This window comes from Myotis daubentonii, chromosome 12 (assembly GCF_963259705.1).
Source record: "Myotis daubentonii chromosome 12, mMyoDau2.1, whole genome shotgun sequence".
NCBI classification, from domain to species: Eukaryota; Metazoa; Chordata; class Mammalia; order Chiroptera; family Vespertilionidae; genus Myotis; species Myotis daubentonii.
In genome coordinates this window covers 49,138,729-49,157,083 of record NC_081851.1, presented here as the reverse complement: position 1 = coordinate 49,157,083, position 18,355 = coordinate 49,138,729, and the positions used below count along the sequence as shown (strand labels likewise).

Here is an 18,355-nt window from a genome sequence, read left to right as displayed (position 1 = left end):
ATCATGTTTACTACATTGTTAGGGTATAAAAGATAAACATGATAAATATGGTATAAAACTCGTATTTTACAACTCAAGGAGACAGAATAAAATCAACCTCACATAGCAAATAATCTAATTATTATTTGCTGAAAATGAATGAATATTTTTCAATCCTGGCTGCACATTGTAATTACTTGGGCAGTTTTAAGCACTCAAACTTATACATATACCAATAATAACTAAGTCTCACAAAATGGAATAAAAGATGATTTAAAAATAGCTGTTCCTGTTTGGGATGATGGGAAAGTTCTGAAAATGGACAGAGGTGAATGTACTTAAGTTGAGAATTGTACACTTAATGGTTAAAATGGTGAATTTCATGTCATGTATATTCTACCACAATTTTTAAAAAGGAAAAAAAAAGTGAAATAAAACCCAGCTACATCATAGGACACTTAAAAATATAAAAGGTCACATTAAGATTCTCCTTCAGAAAGCCATGAGATAAAACCAAAGAAATCTTTCAAAAAGAAGGAATGAACAACAGCTTGAACAATTAATGAAACTAAACATCTGAAAACAAAATTATAAAGAACATCTTACTTACCTGCAACATGCTGACTATCTCAACTTTGTTGAAGAAAATAAAAGATGTAAGAGTAGAAAGAAAATTCTCTTCAAAAACGGATGGCGTCGGCAAAATGATGTCCTGAATGTACTGTACCCTGTAAGTCTGATGTATTTTTTGCCTTAGTTCAGAGTCTGTTATTGGTATAACTTCCTTAAACTTTGCAGTTTTGGTCAGGAATTCTCTGTGCCTTTTTGGCTGAGCCAAAGCAGGGTCATATTCAAGGCATCCCACAACATCCATGATACACTCATCAGAAAACATTACCTCAAACAGAGTTGCCTTATTTAGGAATAAGATCCCTCTAATAATTTCATACAAATGGTGTAAGCCTTCAGTGTTTTCTAGGTTCTCACAAGCTTGGAAGAGCTGCAGTAGTTTTTTAATATAGCCTTCATTTTCCAAGGCCAGAGCCAGCTTTTCCCTACGGATAGGTGAGGAGAGAACTGAGGTAACTAAGTCAGCAATCTCTTCAAGTTTATTGAGTTCACATGTGGGCAGGTCAATCAGATGACTAGTTTCAGGCATTTCTTCAAATCGTTCTTCTTCTGATTCATCAATGAGGTCCTGTGTGACTTCCACTGATGGATCCTTACCTTGAACCTGAAAATATCCAAGTATAGCTGGTTACCTTAAAATATAAATACACTCAAATTTTTGGAAATCATATTACTGACCAGTGAGCTTAAGTAAAAATAAAGAAACTATCTACTCCCAGTTAAGAAAAGTCTAATGATTTAGAGCCATATGTCAAATAAGCGAATCAGAAGATTCACACTACAATTTCTTTGGCCACTTTATTATACTATGTCGCACTATTACTGGAAAGATCTAGGGGAAAAAATGACTGCAGTCAGATGCATAAAACTACTAAGAACCTTTAGTGATAAGAATCACTAGAGGGAAAACTGATGTCAATGAAAATGACAACAGTCAAAATCCTATATAATGAAAGGCTAATATGCAAATTTCCCTCGACCAGGAGTTCAACCAGGGGGCGGGGCCAGCTGGCCAACTGCCCATGGCCTCCCCCCTTGCCCCCAATCGCCCTCCAACCCTGATTGGGGGCGGAGCCAGCCAGACCCCACCCATGCACAAATTCATGCACCAGGCCTCTAGTAGACTATAATAGGATATCACAGTAGGCAACCACTTTATAGAAAACTAGAGGCAGAGGCCCGGTGCACGAAATTCGTGCACTGGGGTGGTGGTGGTGGTGTTGTCCCGCAGCCTAGCCTGCCCTCTCAGGGGATGTCCAACTGATGGCTTAGGCCCCCTGCAGGGAGTGGGCCTAAGCCAGGGGTGGGCAAACTTTTTGACTCGAGGGCCAAAATGGGTTCTTAAACTGGACCGGAGGGCCAGAACAAAAGCATGGATGGAGTGTTTGTGTGAACTAAATTCAAAGTAAACATCATTACATAAAAGGGTACGGTTTTTTGTGTTTTTTTTTTTTTTTTTTAGTTTTATTCATTTCAAAGGGCCGGATCCGGCCCGCGGGCCATAGTTTGCCCACGGCTGGCCTAAGCCATCAGTAGGACATCCTTAGTGCTGCTGCAGAGGTGGGAGAGGCTCCCACCACTGCTGCTGCACTCGCCAGCCGTGAGTCCGGCTTCTGGCTGAACCGTGCTTCCCCCTGTGGGAGCCCACAGACCATCAGCGGGCAGTGACTGCATTGATTGTCTGCCCCCTGGTGGTCAGTGTGTGTCATAGCGACAGGTTGTTCCACCGTTGGGCCGAAACCAGCTCTCCGACATCCCCCGAGGGGTCCCAGATTGCGAGAGGGTGCAGGTCAGGCTGAGAGACCCCACCGGTGCACAATCGGGGCCAGGGACAGATGCTGGAGGTTGGCCAGCTGGTGGGGGCCACGGGAGGGCTCCAGGGCGTGTCTGGCCTATCTTGCTCAGTCCTAATCAGCTGGAACCCAGTAGCATGCTAACCTACTGGTTGGAGTGTCTGCCCCTGATGGTCAGTGCATGTCACAGTGACTGGTTGATCAGTCGATTGTCTACCTCCTGGTGGTCAGTGCACATGATAGCAAGTGGTTGAGCAGCCTTAGCATATCATTAGATACTATGCTTTGATTGGTTGAACAGGCAACTGGATGAACAGACACTTAGCATATTAGGCTTTTATTATAGAGGATGGCAGCTAAAATGAATGTTAAGATTAATTTAAGCCGAAGCCAGTTTGGCTCAGTGGATAGAGCGTCAGCCTGTGGACTGAAGGGTCCCGGGTTCGATTCCGGTCGAGGGCATGTACTTGGGTTGCGGGCACGTCCCCAGTGGGGGATGTGCAGGAGGCAGCTGATCGATGTTTCTGGCTCTCTGTCTCTCTCCCTTCCTCTCTGTGGAAAATCAATAAAATATATTAAAAAAAAAAAAAAGATTAATTTAAAATTCCAGTGACTGTTCACAGCAAAGATTTATCTAAGGAGACATAACTATTAAATGTAATGTGGGTGCAACCACTGTGGAAAGCATATGGAGTTACCTCAAAATATTAAAAATGGAACTGCTTTATGACCTCACGATTCTACTTCTGGGATTATATCAGAAGAAACCTGAACACTAATTTGAAAGAATATATGCATCCCTATGTTCATTGTAGCATTATTTACTATAGTCAAGATTTGGAAGCAGCCCAAGTGTCCATCAGTGGATGAGTGGATTAAATAGCTGTGGTACATTTATGCAATGGCATACTAATTGGCCATAAAAAAAGAAGGGAATCTTACCCCTTTTGACAGCATGAATGGACCTGGAGAGGATTATGCTAAGTGAAATGAGCCCATTAGAGAAAGATAAGTACCATATGATTTCATTTATATGCAGAATCTAATTGAACAAAAATAAACTAAAAAACAAAATAGAAACAGACTCATAGATAGAGAACAGACTAACAGCTGTCAGAAGGGAGAGGTGTTGCTGAGCTAGGTGAAAAAGGTGAAGGGATCAAGCAAAAAACAACAACAACAAAAAAAAACCAACAAAAAACTCAGACAATAGTATGGTGACCAGAAGGAAAGAGGAATGGGGGGAAGTAGAAAGGGGTTAAATGGTAATGGAAGGAACTTGACTTGGGGTGGTAGACACACAATATAATATATCAATGATGTATTGTACACCTAAAACCTTCATAATTTTAGTAACAGATGTCACCCTAAATAAATAAATTCAATAAAAAATGAAAAAGAAATAAGTGCAATGTGGAATTCTGAATGAGATCCTGGAGCAGAAAAAGGATACTGGATTTAAAACTGAGGATAGCTGATTAAAGGATGGGCTTTAGCTAATAATAGTATATGAATAATAATAATAATAAATGTTTAGTTCATTAATTGTAACAAGTTTATCATACTAATGTAAGATACTAATAACAGGAGAACCAGGGGTGGTGATGTCAGGGAGGGGAGTATACAGAAACTCTACTTTCTGCTCATATTTTCTGTAAATCTGAATCTTTTAAAATAAAAACTTTATTTAAAAAAATTCCAGTTATCTGAGAGTTACCATTTATCCTATATCATGTAAGTTCTTCACAAGTTGAAGCTGTGAGCACTTTCGATCATTAGTTTCTGGTACACAGTATTCATGAACATTAGGCAAATGGGTGATGAAATATATAAAATCTTAAAGCTTTAGAATATAAATATTTAACTTTTTGTTTGTTGTTGAAAGATCTTGACATTTTACAGGGTATTAAAATCTGAAGTGATAAACAAAATTATGATAACTAAAAAAAATTTTAAGTAAAAAATTTTGCTATAAAATATAGAAGAAATTTCTAGATTAGGTTACCAAAATCTCACATGAAGACATTACCTCTCCACATATACATCTTCTAGGTAAAAAGAAAAAAAATTCAAGAAAGCATATAAATGTTAAGTTAAATATTATTCAAAGACCCTTACCTGACAAATTTTTTCCCAGATCTCATCACAGCCAGCTTTTTCCTGAAAACTTAGAGCCAGATCATAGTTTTCAGCTTCTGACCAAACGATTAATGTATCCTGTTTAAAAACAAAGACTTCTAGATCATCACACTTGAAAAGAAACAAAATATAAAAAAGACAGAAAACAGCACAGCAATGACAAATGCCCTCTCATAAGTGCAATTAATGGACACTTGATTGACATCATATAACTATTTTGTTACCCACTGAAACTTTAGTAATATACTGGCAATGAAATAGTAGCTTTGTCACTAAAACTGACATTGAGCAATATTGTAAAACAAAAAAGACTAAAACAGGTTAGCAGGCTCTGGCTCATGTTACCAAGAAATGTTTAATGGAAAGTCTAGCCATTCTTGGCTAAACTGTAAGTAGATATTCTAATCATCTACTTTCTATTGTTTCCAGAAAGTCAGCTGTTCCACTCACTAACCACCTACAAGTTTATTTTTTCCTTAAGCTAGTTGTCAACTGGTTGTAAATAGGCTAATAGCTAAAAATATCTTAAGGTTTAATGCTTTCTATTTTTGTTTTTTTTAAAAAAAATCTGGAAAAGCCTTCAGAATATTAAGAAATATAAAATGAAGGGAAAATGAAGAAAACTTGCTTTATCTGTACTACCAACAGCACCTAGTTCAGCAGCTTAGGTTGTAGAAAAATTAAGAACCACCGGTTCAGGTGAGTACTTTCCCAGAATGCCCTTAATCATCTCCCCACGAAAAGGTTAGTTATGCATTTAGGAAAAAGTTTTCAACCCCTTTATTAAAAACTAAGGTCTGGGCTTAAACTAAAACGCACATACATGTTTAAACACTAAAATCACTGCAACACTCAAATAAAATGAAAATTCTTTTAGGATACATAATGAAAGTTTAATATGGCTAAAACTGTAATTTTCAAAATATGAATATTTGAATTTATACCCTAATTAGCAAAAATATAATCTACAAAAACACTGTATTTAATAATTGTTCATCTGACCTTGTACTAAAAAATATAAAATTGAAAGTGAGTCCCAGATTAATAAAGACAAAGTTTTCAAAATAAAAACTTTTCAATATTCTGGTAGTTCTAACCAGTAAATAAAAAAAAATATGCTTTAATTAATCCAGGCCTCAGATGACTATCTATTTTGCTGTGTGACCAGGTAAAAAGAACAGGTAGAAATCAGTTTTCTAGCTTCTGCCTAGCTATGCTTCTTGGAAGGGAAGTTTGCCACCAGATCATAAAATTTTATCAGGTCATACTTTTATTTAAAAACTCTCAGTGGCTCCCCCATCTACAAGAGAGGTTTTGAAACCTTTTTTTTTTTTTTTTAAACAAACCCAGCAAAACTCTTTTTACAAACAAAATTTACTAAAAATCTCCAATTTAAAAAAATAAAAGATAAAAACAGTGCTAGTTAGGTTAAAGCACTAAGACACCTGCTCAGGGTCTATGTATTTTCCTCAGTCCCTGAGTTGTCTTAGATCCCTCTTCCAAACAGCTTCCTGAACAGTGGTCTCCAAAACATCTTTACCTGTGCTCAAATTACTTATATTATATACAGGAACATAATATTAGTATAGCAATACTTTTAAAAACATACACTAAAATAGAAATAGAAAAGTTTACATAAAGATAAAATAAATAATACTTTTAAATGTCTGAATTATAATTTCTCTCTACCATTATTAGCATTTTAAGATGCAGTATACATTTAGGGCACAGTATGCTCACAAATGACAGTAGACACAAATTCATATTTAACATCACTTTTAATAATTCTGAATTTTTGGGATGGGTAACTTCTTGTAAGATCTATGTTACCATTGTTTCTTTTTGACTGAACAATTACACTAGGAGTATAAATGTCAGTTTAATTATTACCTTGTTCACTTGCACTTAGGTTATTGTTACCAACCATTTTTAAGGCACTTGTTTCTTTTGTTAGGGTTACAGGTTAGTTTAAATTGAAAAATACCTGTAAACAGTTATCTGCACAGATAGGCTACAATAATTCACAATAGGTGAAGAACTCTTTTCATGGAAATGTTACTCTTCTTTCAGAATACCGTATCTGTTTTTGACTCTTGACCATGTGACTTTATATTAAATATTTAGCAAAACAATTTCTGAAAACGGGTTTCTTCTCAAATTTTAGTGCTTCAAACTATGCATTCCACTTTGGAGAGAACGAAATCCAAAACCTTTATTCCAGGCACCAAAGCCTTTTCAATTTTGGTTCCAATCTACCTTCTAAGAGAAAGTCCAGGTAAGCAGCAAAGTCTGAATTAAGGTTACCCAAATCCTCCTCTTAATCATTTTCTTTTGTTCTTTCCTTCCCGTTCCTAATGGAAACTTTCCCCCCTAAGCCAGTCAAAATCCCTAAAACTAAATGGGATTTATATTCAGAGTCCTTTTTTCAATGCAGAAAGGATTGACTCTGGGAAATGCCTCTTCTTAGGGGCAGATCTAGAGCGAAGCCCAAGAACCCTTATTTTTAACTAGGGTCCGAGGTAATTCTTTGGGTAAGTCAAATTTGAGAACCTGACCTTAGTGTATCTCTAGTTGGTAAATCGAGGATAGGGAAGTTTCATCGGAGTAGGCACCTTTCAGCTCTAGTATCTACTCCAAATGGGTGACAAAACTCCATTCTTCCTTCTGTCCTTTCTCTACACTGTTGTTGCAGTTGAAAAAATTACTGGGAAGAAGCACTTTTTAGAATTGTTTATTCCATGGGTTAGTGTAAAAGCTCCTATGTGAGTACAGAGTTGGCACAAGACTATATAAAACAGAATGAGAAGTGTCAGCCTATCCAAAAAGTCTAGATAGAGCCAAGTACAATTTTTCATAGTAAGGTCTGCTTTTTACCATTGTGCTTTGTGATATATTTTTTGCTCATTTGTGTGGCACACATATCTTTGGGACATTATTAATGCCTCTGCTTAAACCAAGAGAAGCTTACAGTTTTTCCTCCTCTATTAACTAAAACATTTAATCACCACTATATCCCTGTGGAAATCAGATTTAAAATAAGCTTTCAGGGAGAATAGAAAAAGTTGGTCTCATCCTTTAAAAAAAATAAGGTGATTATTTTCCATGTCTTATTCCCATCCAAGCCCAGGATGGGAATAAGACATGAACTAGAGAAACTTGACAATTTAATCTTTACCAAATCAGGTTTTTACAATGTAGTGTTATTATAAGAAAATGTCATTTTCAATCTTATATATTAATACACATTATTGAGCATATATTGTTGAAATCAGAGGTTCTTAATCCAGAGTCTAAATGATACTTTTAAACTGTATCACATCTCTTTTGGGTAGAGTCTCCAGTTTTTAATATCATATTCACAAAGACACATTTAAAAGGATCTTACAAAACAATGGATTGTCTGTTTAAGTTTACTTCTCCAGTACTGATCCACTTCATTAACATGAATAAATCCAGAGTCATGAAATGTCTGAAACACCACAGTTGCTAGACTAACCCTATTAATTCTGACAAAATTCAATATAGAGAGAGCTGAAGTTTCCCAAAAGGAATTTTTAAAAAGGGAAATATAAATATCAGGTTTATAGAATTTAATTTGTAGATTCAAAATCAATTTAAAAGTATGAAAACCAGTGAGTTTATCCAGATAATGTAGCATGTAACTCTCTGGTAGTTCCTAATAGTTAACCTAGTTCCTCTAGGATGCATTTTTAAAATATAGTATGGTAAAACATATAGGCCAAGACAGACATGATGACACTACTTATAAACAGTAGTAATAGTTTATCTTTCCCAAATCAGTGATCTATATGAATACAAGTAGAATGATCCTCAACTAGAATTAGGACCCAACTCCAAGTTTCACTGTCCACTATTTCTGTGACTTTCATTGAAGTATCACCTCTGATCTTATTTCCACTGAAGAGAGGAAAATGCTGCCTACATTGGGCTTACTATATTATTATGAATATAGTTCTCTCACTGAACTTATGTGTCAGGTACTGTGCTAAAGCGTTTTTCATACATTAATTCACAGCTATTCTACAATGTAGGTAGTATCTCTAAAAGATGAGATTCAGAGAAAACTTGCTCAAAATCACACAACTAGAAATAAAATTAAACCCACATTTCTATTACTATGCCACATGATAAATATGATCAAATTCTAAAAACCCCCATAAAATTCTTAAGAAGCTTTGCTTCCCAAGCTTCTCCCCTGTGGCATTGTTTATCTAGGCATCTCCCTAAACACATAAATAAGAAAAATCTGTCTCCATCTGATTCCCAGATTCCTCCTTGGTCCCACTCCAAACCAACACCCAGAACACAACTCTAGGTATCACCTTACTCAATCCTCCAAAGCGAATTATTCACATCCTCTACTCATGCAACTGATGTATAATTCGAAGTACAGAGTGAATTCTACTCATTACAAATTCACGCTGTCATTTAAAGCATCATTCTGATGCTTTAAAAATTATAGAAATCTCGGGAGCTTCGCCGCCAGCCGCTCCTCGCCTCTCTCCTCTCCCGGCCGGAGCCCGGGGGACAGAGCGGGAAGCCGGGACCATGTTCCGCCGCAAGCTGACGGCCCTCGACTACCACAACCCCGCCGGCTTCAACTGCAAAGATGAAACAGAATTTAGAAACTTTATTGTTTGGCTTGAAGACCAGAAAATCAGACACTACAAGATTGAAGACAGAGGTCATTTAAGAAACATCCACAGCAGTGACTGGCCCAAGTTCTTTGAAAAGTCTCTCACAGATGTTAGCTGTCCTTTCAAGATTGAAGAGCGACAAGAAGCAATTGACTGGCTTCTTGGTTTAGCCGTTAGACTTGAATATGGAGATAACGCTGAAAAATATAAGGACTCAGTATCTGATAATACAAAAAATGCTGACAATGCAGCTAAAAATGCAGAGCCATTGATCAATTTGGATGTTAATAATCCTGACTTTAAGGCTGGTGTAATGGCTTTGGCTAACCTTCTCCAGATTCAACGTCATGATGATTACCTGGTAATGCTTAGGGCAATTCGCATTTTGGCCCAGGAACGCCTGACACAGGAGGCAGTTGCTAAAGCAACTCAAGCAAAAGAGGGGTTGCCTGTTGCTTTAGACACGCATATTCTTGGTTTTGACACAGGAGATGCAGTTCTTAATGAAGCGGCTCAAATTCTGCGATTGCTGCATATAGAAGAGCTCAGAGAGCTACAGACAAAAATTAATGAAGCCATAGTGGCTGTTCAGGCAATTACTGTTGATCCAAAGACAGACCACAGACTGGGGAAAGTTGGGAGATGAACCTGTTAGGATCTCAGCCTCTCACCTATTTAGTACAGTTGAGAACCATGCACACTGTGGTATGTGTTTCAAAATCAAACATCACATTTTCAAGGGAAGAGTCCCAGAAAATTGACTATGTTTTAGAGATTTACCATCATTGCTTTTTCTTTAATAAAGTTTGGGAAAGCGGGAAAAAAAAATTATAGAAATCTCATTCTCCCTTGTATACTCATTAGTCCATTCCCCATGACTCTCAGGCTAAACCCTAATATCCTTAATTTTATTGTTTTGTATTTTTTTTCCAATTAAGAGCTAGGTACAATAAATATATGATCATTTTCATCCATACCTTCATCTCAATGGACATTCTACTAACCAAAACCTAGAATATTTGCAATCTTTCTCTTGCAGGATTTGGAACAGCCATTTGCTGAATGAATGACTGTCTTTTCCTTACCAAAATTCTGTTCTTCTTTGGTTTGAAGACATTTTCCTGATTCTCTACTTTTTCCAATTGCATAATCTTCTTTTACTGAATATTCCTTCTTCCTGATGATCAAACACCTAATCCAGCAGTATGCCCTGTCAATTCTACCTCCAATACGTTTCAAATCCATCCATCTCTTCCCATCTCCACTGCCATCACCGCTAACCTGACTCAACATTATCTTTTGCTTTGATTATGCTGCGATCTCTCAACTAGTAGCCCACCCCAGTTATTGGCCTTCTTCCATTCCACAGATTAATGTTACTATTTTGGATCATGTCATTCTTCGAATGAAAACTGTCAGAAATGTTTAAATGGACTTTAAAAAAACCAAACTAAAGATAGTGACCAACCCATAAACATCACTTACCCAAGCATTACTGGATGAATAAATTAATGTGGACAATTCAGCAAAGCTCAGTCTTAAGCTCTATTCTATTCTATGCTCTTGCAAAGGTGGTCACCTCTTGCTGCTAAAAATATCATTTAATGATTCTCAAATTAGAATCTCCTACAACAAACTCTTACTGTATTTCTAGTCCTGGATGTTCTTTATAAGACTTTCCCATTTATTCTACAATCATTTTAAAGCTTAAATTAAAATAAAAAAGCAAGGCACTGAACAGTTTATGGCATGCTACATATATGCCAATAAAAGAAATATCTGTGACTATACATATTATTTTACGTATGTATAAAACCTCTAGGAAGATATACAAGAAAATGGTAACACTGGTAGCTTCTAGCAAGGGAAACTGTATGGATGGAGTCCAGGATGGGAGGTTTTACCAAATACTGTCCTAATCTATAATAATAAAATTGTAATATGCTAATTAGACCATATGTCCTTCTGGACAAAGTCGGGGCTGTGAGGGAAGCCCGGATCCTGGGTGCCAGAGGAAGCTGGTGTCCGGCAGCCGGGGGAAGACCTACTCTTGCATGAATTTCATGCATTGGGCCTCTAGTTTTTAACAAGTTAAGCGCCCAGCCTGTTTTGTCTTCCAGACGTTAAGTATAGTGTCAGTCACCGGTGACGATTGGACACTTAATGTGAATGTCTTATCCATTTAAAATACGCCTCTAACCAAATGATTAATGTAAACCTGCTTTCTTCTCAACTTCCCAGTTTCTGGAGGGAACCATCATTTTCCTGGTTCCAAGATTCAAAAACACTACCAGTAACTTCTGATTCCTTTTCTTTCATATGTAACAATTCACCAAATCTTCCAGCACTTTCTTGAAAATATACTGGAATTCTCCCCCTTTCCCATTCCATTTACTACACTGAAACAGACTTTCATTTTTTAAAATCTGAATTATTGTAAAAGGTCTTGCTACCTAAAGCTGCTTCCCTCCACATCCCCAATTCATTATTCATGACTTTGCCATATCCCTTCCGAAACACAGTATCACTTTCTTCATGTTGGGTCCCTACTCAAAAACCTATAATGGGTCCCTTTTGTTTAGCAAACCAAGCTCTCAAATAAGAAACCTAGGCTGCAAATAGCCTTAATACCTTTTGTATTAGGTGTACTATTTCCTTCTCTATCACAGTTCCTGTAGCCGATACTGTACCACCAACCAGAGTGAAGTTTTTCTTAATAATTCTGGCCGAAATCAATCTCTTCCTTCTAATTTTCTACTGCCCAATACTGTGGAATACAAGTTGCTTTCCATAATATTTTGTGTTGGCATATACCTACTGTATAGTCATTAAACTTAGCCTTTCTGTGCCTTAGTTGCTGTATCTGTGAAATTCTTTCATCATCTTTCAATGGAGTTAAAACACTTTATCAGCTATTTTATTATCATTCTGTAATTGTTTCACCTGTTAGGTCTTGTCTCCCAATAAAACCAAGGATAAGAACTTCCTTATACTTCTTTCCTAAACCCAATGAACACAAATTGTGTTAAATAGAAGAGGTACATATCCCAATGACACTTTCAAGACCAGCAGGGCTGAGTCTACATAACTTTAAAAAATTGTTGGCATACGAATCAGGCACTTTATTACCCATTTAAAATAAGCTGTATGGTAATTCTCTTTCCTTTCCAATGTGTGTATTGGCTCCTTTCAGGTAAGTGTATCTTCTCCTTCCCATTTACTACTTCAGTATTGTCCACAGTATGGAACAAAAATGTGAATCATGATAGCCTACCAATATTGAGTATCTGACATTCAACTAAACTCTAACTTATTTTGAACACACAATTAATTACTTAGCTCATTTTAGAACTATGTTAAAAAAAGAATATTCCTCTCTGAATTTATTCAATGTATTTTAATATAGTAAAATATCCTATAAACTATGGATGTCTCATTCATTCAGTTTTTTTTTAAAATTAAAATCCACTAATGATCAATATACTTCATATAAACATTTGGAAATAAATAATTTCTAGACTAATTTACTGAATAACTTAAATGACATTCTACAGAAGGTAGAACTTAGAAAAATAGCAATGTGTTCGGAAATCCCAATTTGTGTAACTTGGTAAAAAGTGCAAAAGGAACAAGATGTTGATGAAAATATGAAAAATCGTTCAAAGTTTAACATAACCCCTAAATGGCTCTTGGATTTATATTAGAAAAGTGCATTCAATTTAAACAAAAATAAAGTAAAACAAGTGACCCCATTTACACAGGTTTATCATTCTGACATTCAAGCGTTTCTGTATTATTATTGCCAAAGAGTTTTCTTAAACTTCAATGTTTTTAGCAAAAGTACCTCAATTAGAAAAAAATATATAGTCCAGTAGTGTATTATTTGAATGTTGATTAATTACAGAAAACATTTTCCTAATAGCACAATTTTTTTTTTAATTAAGATATTTTTTCCCTCCAACACTTTAATTTTCTAGTGGCGTAACATTACAAACAAAACCATGTCCCAAAGTTTCTAAATACCATTGTGTATTTTTGGACTAATGCTGGGGGGACTATTTTATGTACCAACCTCTGCCATAATATGTTCTTTCCAATAGTTAACAATAGCCAAAAGATTTTGAAAACAATCTGAGAAGAATCCATATTATAACTAGTTTGTAGGGAGTCACATGTAAAACCACAGTTTCTGAGAATTTTATATTCATACAGATAGGGAAAAAAAATTCACAAAATTTTAGTATTTCTTTCCCCACAAACAAGCAAGCAAACAAAAAACCTTGTAAGTGGCTATCTGGCAAAATTCAGGGCAAAGGGAGAGAAACCATCTGTCTTGCTGACTTAGAAATTAAATTTAATTTTATGTGATATACCTTAAAATGTCTAAGGTATAGGAAACATCTTCAAGTGTTCAAAACAGGACAAATGTTTAATTTGATTCTCCATTAGGAAGGACACATAATATTTTCTAAGTAGAGGGGGAAAAAACCCCTAAATCATTTAGTTTAAATGAATATTGAAAACTAAAAAATATTTCAAAGAACTGATTAAGAATATACTGCATACACAAAATAATTGTTTAACAGTAAGACTTTTACTAATTATGCATTATGCAACAGACATAGTTTCATTCTTCCAACAGGAAGTATTTGTTTCTGGGTATTGAAATTTTCATTGGCCTTAAAGAAAGTAGGCATCGATGATGTAAATATCTTAACATAATTTATCTTTTCCTTCAAAAATCTCTGCCATCTTCACTTTACATACCACACACACAAAAATAAAACTGAAAATAATCCAAATGTCTAACAATAGGTGTATACCATACATCAGAATACTGTACAGTGGCTTTTCATTTTTAAAAAACACACAACTAGATCTACATTATTAACATGAACAAATCTCCAAAATAACGTTGAGTGAAAAATGAAAGTTGCAGAATACATGTAAGAGTACGAGGTCAATTGTATCAGTTTAAAAACACACAAAAGACTACATATTATTCATGGATACATACATATGCAGAAAAGGTATAAAAGCATGTACAGAAATAATACACATCAACTTCAGAATAGTGGTTACCTACAGGGAAGATAGAGAATGGATAGAATGAGATGGGTACAAAGGGGGCTTTAACTCTACCCACAAAGTTGAAAATTACAAAAAGATTTGAAACAAATATGGTATGTTAACATTGTTCAATCTGGTGGTGTTACACAGAAACTCATTATATTATTCTCTATACTTTTTAATTTTGAAATATTTCATAATAAAAATAAAAACATTCACAGAATAAAGAAAAAGTTGAATCACCGCTGCCATTTCCAGATGAAATAATTTGGTATGCTAAAACACAACACAGCTTTTCTTTTCCCAAATAAGACAATAAATATTAACAGAAAACATTATATAATTGACAATGTACACTTTTGTAAAGAATCACTGATTATTATATTAAAAAATACAACAATTAAAGAACAGGATTTCAATGCTTCCACTTCAAAACTCTACCTTTGCTTGAGTTAGAGGATCTAATTTCACACCACAAACAGGCTTTCCTTGCTTTAGAGAGTACCCCTTTGAATTTTCTTGTATGCCACTTCCTTTAAATGTGGTTGAGAATAAAAGGCTTAGTGTACAACAGGGTATAGCAGAGACCTAGCTAACTGTAAGTTAAATAAGACTAATGAATACATTGTATTCTCATATAAACTAACAGTAGCTCAATTCAAAGATAATAAATTATTTCCAGTACATAAACTTTCACTTTTCAGTTTGAAACTTTTAACCTGTAAGGGAAATATAACGGTCTGTTACTTTGTTTACCAAACATTTTTTCTTGTCAGGAAAGCTTTCCCATCTTTGTCAGATTAATACTTCCTTGATCACAGATGAAGTCTTTCAAATTAAAGATAAACAACTACTTGCCTGTTGTTTCTGATATGCAGTGTTTGGATTTATCTTTGATTCCAAGAGTAGTGATCCTGAAAGATAAAAAAAAAAAAAATAATAACATGTATAAGTTTCAATTTATTAAAACCTGAATAAAAAATCAGAGTCCACATTAAAAAAAAAATCATTGCATGTTCCCTTCACTCAGCTAGATATCTGAAGTATTCACATTTTTCTCTCCAGATCCGAACTTCATATTTAATTTAGAACGTATCATCCTATTCCAAGAAACCCTTATATCCACCTAAGATAAACATTCAGACCAAGAATATAAGGATGTAATACTTTAAAACAATAACGAATTTAAATAAACAAACAAATAAAAAGACTATAAGGAGACTTGATGACTATTAAAGTTTTATTGAAATGAAATTTTAAGGTCTAAATGACCACTTGAAGCCAAACTCTTTTTTAACAGTTATTTTATTGCATTGCCAGTTTAACAAATAAATTACAAAGGACCACAACAAGTACACAAATTACAGAACTGCTTTTCTCCTTTCCTCCTTAAGAACAAAAAGGACACTGCTTGTAGACATAAACGCCCGTGACTATTTTTAAAGGAAAAGTACAAGCGTACAAAATACATCACGAAGCAATCTAAGGTGGTTTATGCTCCCAGTGTCTGCACATAGTTCCAGATTACAACGAGAAAGGCGTTTTAACTACGACCGTACATTTCATGATTTAGGAACACTTGCCCCAGGACTCGTACAATAAATACGTCCACGAATAACGTGGAAAGAATCACAGACTCCCCCTACCCCCCGCAGGGACCCCGCCGGGAGGCGTCTGTGCTCGCGCGAGTGCACCGTGGCCACAGCCGGCCGTGACCCCGGCTTTCACAGGTGCCTTCAGGTTTCCCCCAGCACCTGTCGACTGTGGCAACGGGGGCTCGGTGGGAACATCCGTTCAAGAACAAAGACTCGGAAAGGAAAGTTCCGCTGAACCTTTGGTATCAGACACAGACTAGGTAACAACAGAGACAGGAGGGAGCAGGGGCTCCCCAACGAGGAGCGATCAACACCCCGTGAGCTTCCTGCCCTCTCCTTCGCGCTCTCCCTTCTTCAAGAGAAGAGACCGGAGAGGAAGGGGTCAAGTCCTTAACCGGGACAGGAGGCGGGGGAACAGCGCACAGGCGTCGGACTGAGGGTGAATCCGGACAAAGTCGTTTGTTTTTACCGGACAGAAGTGCGGAAACAAAACCCAGCTCCATGTCCGAGGCGGCAGTCCCAGCACCCCGCCTCCGGCCTCCCCCGCAGGGCTGTGCCCTACCGGGAAGCACTCCCCCCCCCCCACGAGCCTACCGTCCCAAAAACCTTACCGTCGGACTCCGCCCGAACCAGCAGCGACATCCCCTTGAGCTCCTCCACGTACGTGGACGAGACGTGCCCGGTGCCTCGGTCGTCCCATTGCCGGTCTTCATTCAGGGTATAGACCTTCACTCGCCGCCGCGTATCCGACATCGTGGCCGCTGTCCCCACCGGTCCAGATGCCGCCTCCACGTCCCCCTCGTCCTCGCCCCTCACTCTTGAGAAACGGTAGCGGCGGCGGCTCCGGAGAGGCCCAAGTTCACCATGGCTCTCAAGGTTCAGCCGCGGAAAGGGGCAACAAGAGCCACCGGGACCTCTCGGCCGGAGCCCCGGAACCTCTCACTGCACCCACACACACACACACCCTCCCCTCCCTTTGCCCCCCAGAGCTCGCTCGCTCTCCCGCCGCCGCCGCAGTAAGCGCTACACATCCGCCATCTTGTAACCCGATTCTCTGCCTTTCTCTTCCTCCTCCAGCAGGCTCGCACGGGCTGTCCTAGCAGGGGCTACGGCGGCCGACGCGGCCAACGCACCGCCGCTCAGCTTCTGCTCGCGCTTCCAGGGCCAGCCGCACTAGGCGTTCTCGCGAGGCGGGGTGCTGAACCGAGATGGGCGGGCCTCAGTGCGGGTTCTTCCTTTCTTGGCCACGCCTGCTGGCGCGGGATCTCGGCCGAGGTAGTGGTCTCGCGATATCCTCGCCCCCCGCTGGTGACGCGAGACTTTCTGAGTAGGCGGGGAGAACTGAGTCTTGGTCTCGCTTCGCCCGATTTGCACTCGGCGTGTGACGAGTCGTGCGACCCATCTTCGAGGAAAAGCAAAACAAACATGGGAGGTACGAACCTTGGACGGGACTAACCCTGAGCAAAAAGGAAGGAGATGTGCTCGCACTCCGTAGTGGAAGCTCCCTCTGTCAGCTATGGGAGGAAAATAGTTGAAACTTCTTTCTGTGAAAATGTAGGAACGTGGAGTATTTTCAGGCAATCTGAAAACCAGATTGGAGTCTGTTACAGTTAAGCATCTCCTCAGGAAGTGTTTGTTCTCTGCATCTCCTGAGGATTATAACGTCGTGCCGAAAAAAAAAAAAGTGTTGACATTTTCCTATTTCCCGCCAAAGCGTTTCGCCGTTAACTTTGGTAGCTGGCCATTGGGAAGCGTACTTTGCGCTTCATGAAAATACAGACCCCGTATGGTGGTGTAACCTCAGAAAATAAGCCTTACTAGTAAGATTAGTTTAGGGAACTGGTTGAGAGCCCCCTTTCTAACACATCCAAGAGCATTGTTTTGACGTTTTAAAAAAGTGTCTCTTGGCATTTCTTGCGCTGTGTATCCGGGTGTCTGTCTTGTGCACTGAATAAGCGGAGGAGGAATTCCCGGGGCATTCACGTTAGTTGTCAAACATTGGTGGCGACAAGACGTGCACTGCAGTTGTTTATTTTAATCCCCGTTCGTTCTTGGTAGAATCCTTTTATTCCTTCTTTAAGACAGCTTCGGCTTGTTCCGCCGCCAGTTCTCTGCAATCCATTAGCTTGAAAGGTGAAAATCAGGCAGGCGAGATGTACGTGTTGACCCTGCAGGGCTTTCTGGGAATTGTAGTCATTACTTAATGGTCTTGTCAAAACGTGCTTTTGTTTTGACTAGCTCCTCCGTGTGGACACCCTTCCGCGGTACTTTAAAACGAGACAGTGTTTTACACAGAGCAGGCGCCTGATAAAAAATAAATCCTAATATCAAAATCTGAATACACAGGGTTGTTTTTTAAATGTAAAGAGGACCTCGGAACCCATTAATTGCTATGATTGATATGGAAAAAAGGCATTTTGAACTCCGAGAAAACATTTCTGTCTTGGGTCAGAGCACGCTTCACATAGATAACTTTGAACCTGATGTTGGA

General features: G+C 38.0%; 2 protein-coding genes and 1 long non-coding RNA gene across 9 annotated transcripts in view; 2 read left to right on the top strand and 1 right to left on the bottom strand.

The window, feature by feature from the left end:
• Positions 1 to 16,833, bottom strand: part of PPP4R3B (protein phosphatase 4 regulatory subunit 3B) — a 54,418-nt gene extending 37,585 nt beyond the window's left edge. For 4 of the 6 annotated variants that reach the window (XM_059659780.1, XM_059659784.1, XM_059659783.1 and 1 more), the window contains exons 1-4: positions 16,476 to 16,832; positions 15,128 to 15,183; positions 4,521 to 4,619; positions 590 to 1,213 (exon numbers count right to left, since the gene is read on the bottom strand). In XM_059659780.1, the coding sequence (XP_059515763.1) occupies positions 590 to 1,213; positions 4,521 to 4,619; positions 15,128 to 15,183; positions 16,476 to 16,617 (921 nt within the window). In that variant the 5' untranslated portion in view covers positions 16,618 to 16,832. Of the gene's footprint in view, positions 1 to 589; positions 1,214 to 4,520; positions 4,620 to 15,127; positions 15,184 to 16,475 lie in introns of all 6 variants that reach the window. The other 2 variants (XM_059659781.1, XM_059659779.1) reach the window with 2 other exon arrangements.
• On the top strand, positions 9,037 to 10,036 carry LOC132213348 (RNA transcription, translation and transport factor protein-like). The gene has a single exon (XM_059659789.1). The coding sequence runs from the start codon at positions 9,111 to 9,113 to the stop codon at positions 9,843 to 9,845; it is 735 nt and encodes a 244-aa protein (XP_059515772.1). The 5' UTR covers positions 9,037 to 9,110; the 3' UTR covers positions 9,846 to 10,036.
• Positions 16,834 to 17,173: 340 nt separating the features above from the next.
• LOC132213349 (uncharacterized) overlaps positions 17,174 to 18,355 on the top strand; it is a 345,325-nt gene continuing 344,143 nt past the window's right edge. For both annotated transcript variants that reach the window (XR_009447965.1, XR_009447964.1), the window contains exon 1: positions 17,174 to 17,296. This is a non-coding gene — a long non-coding RNA (uncharacterized LOC132213349). The remainder of the gene's footprint in view (positions 17,297 to 18,355) is intronic.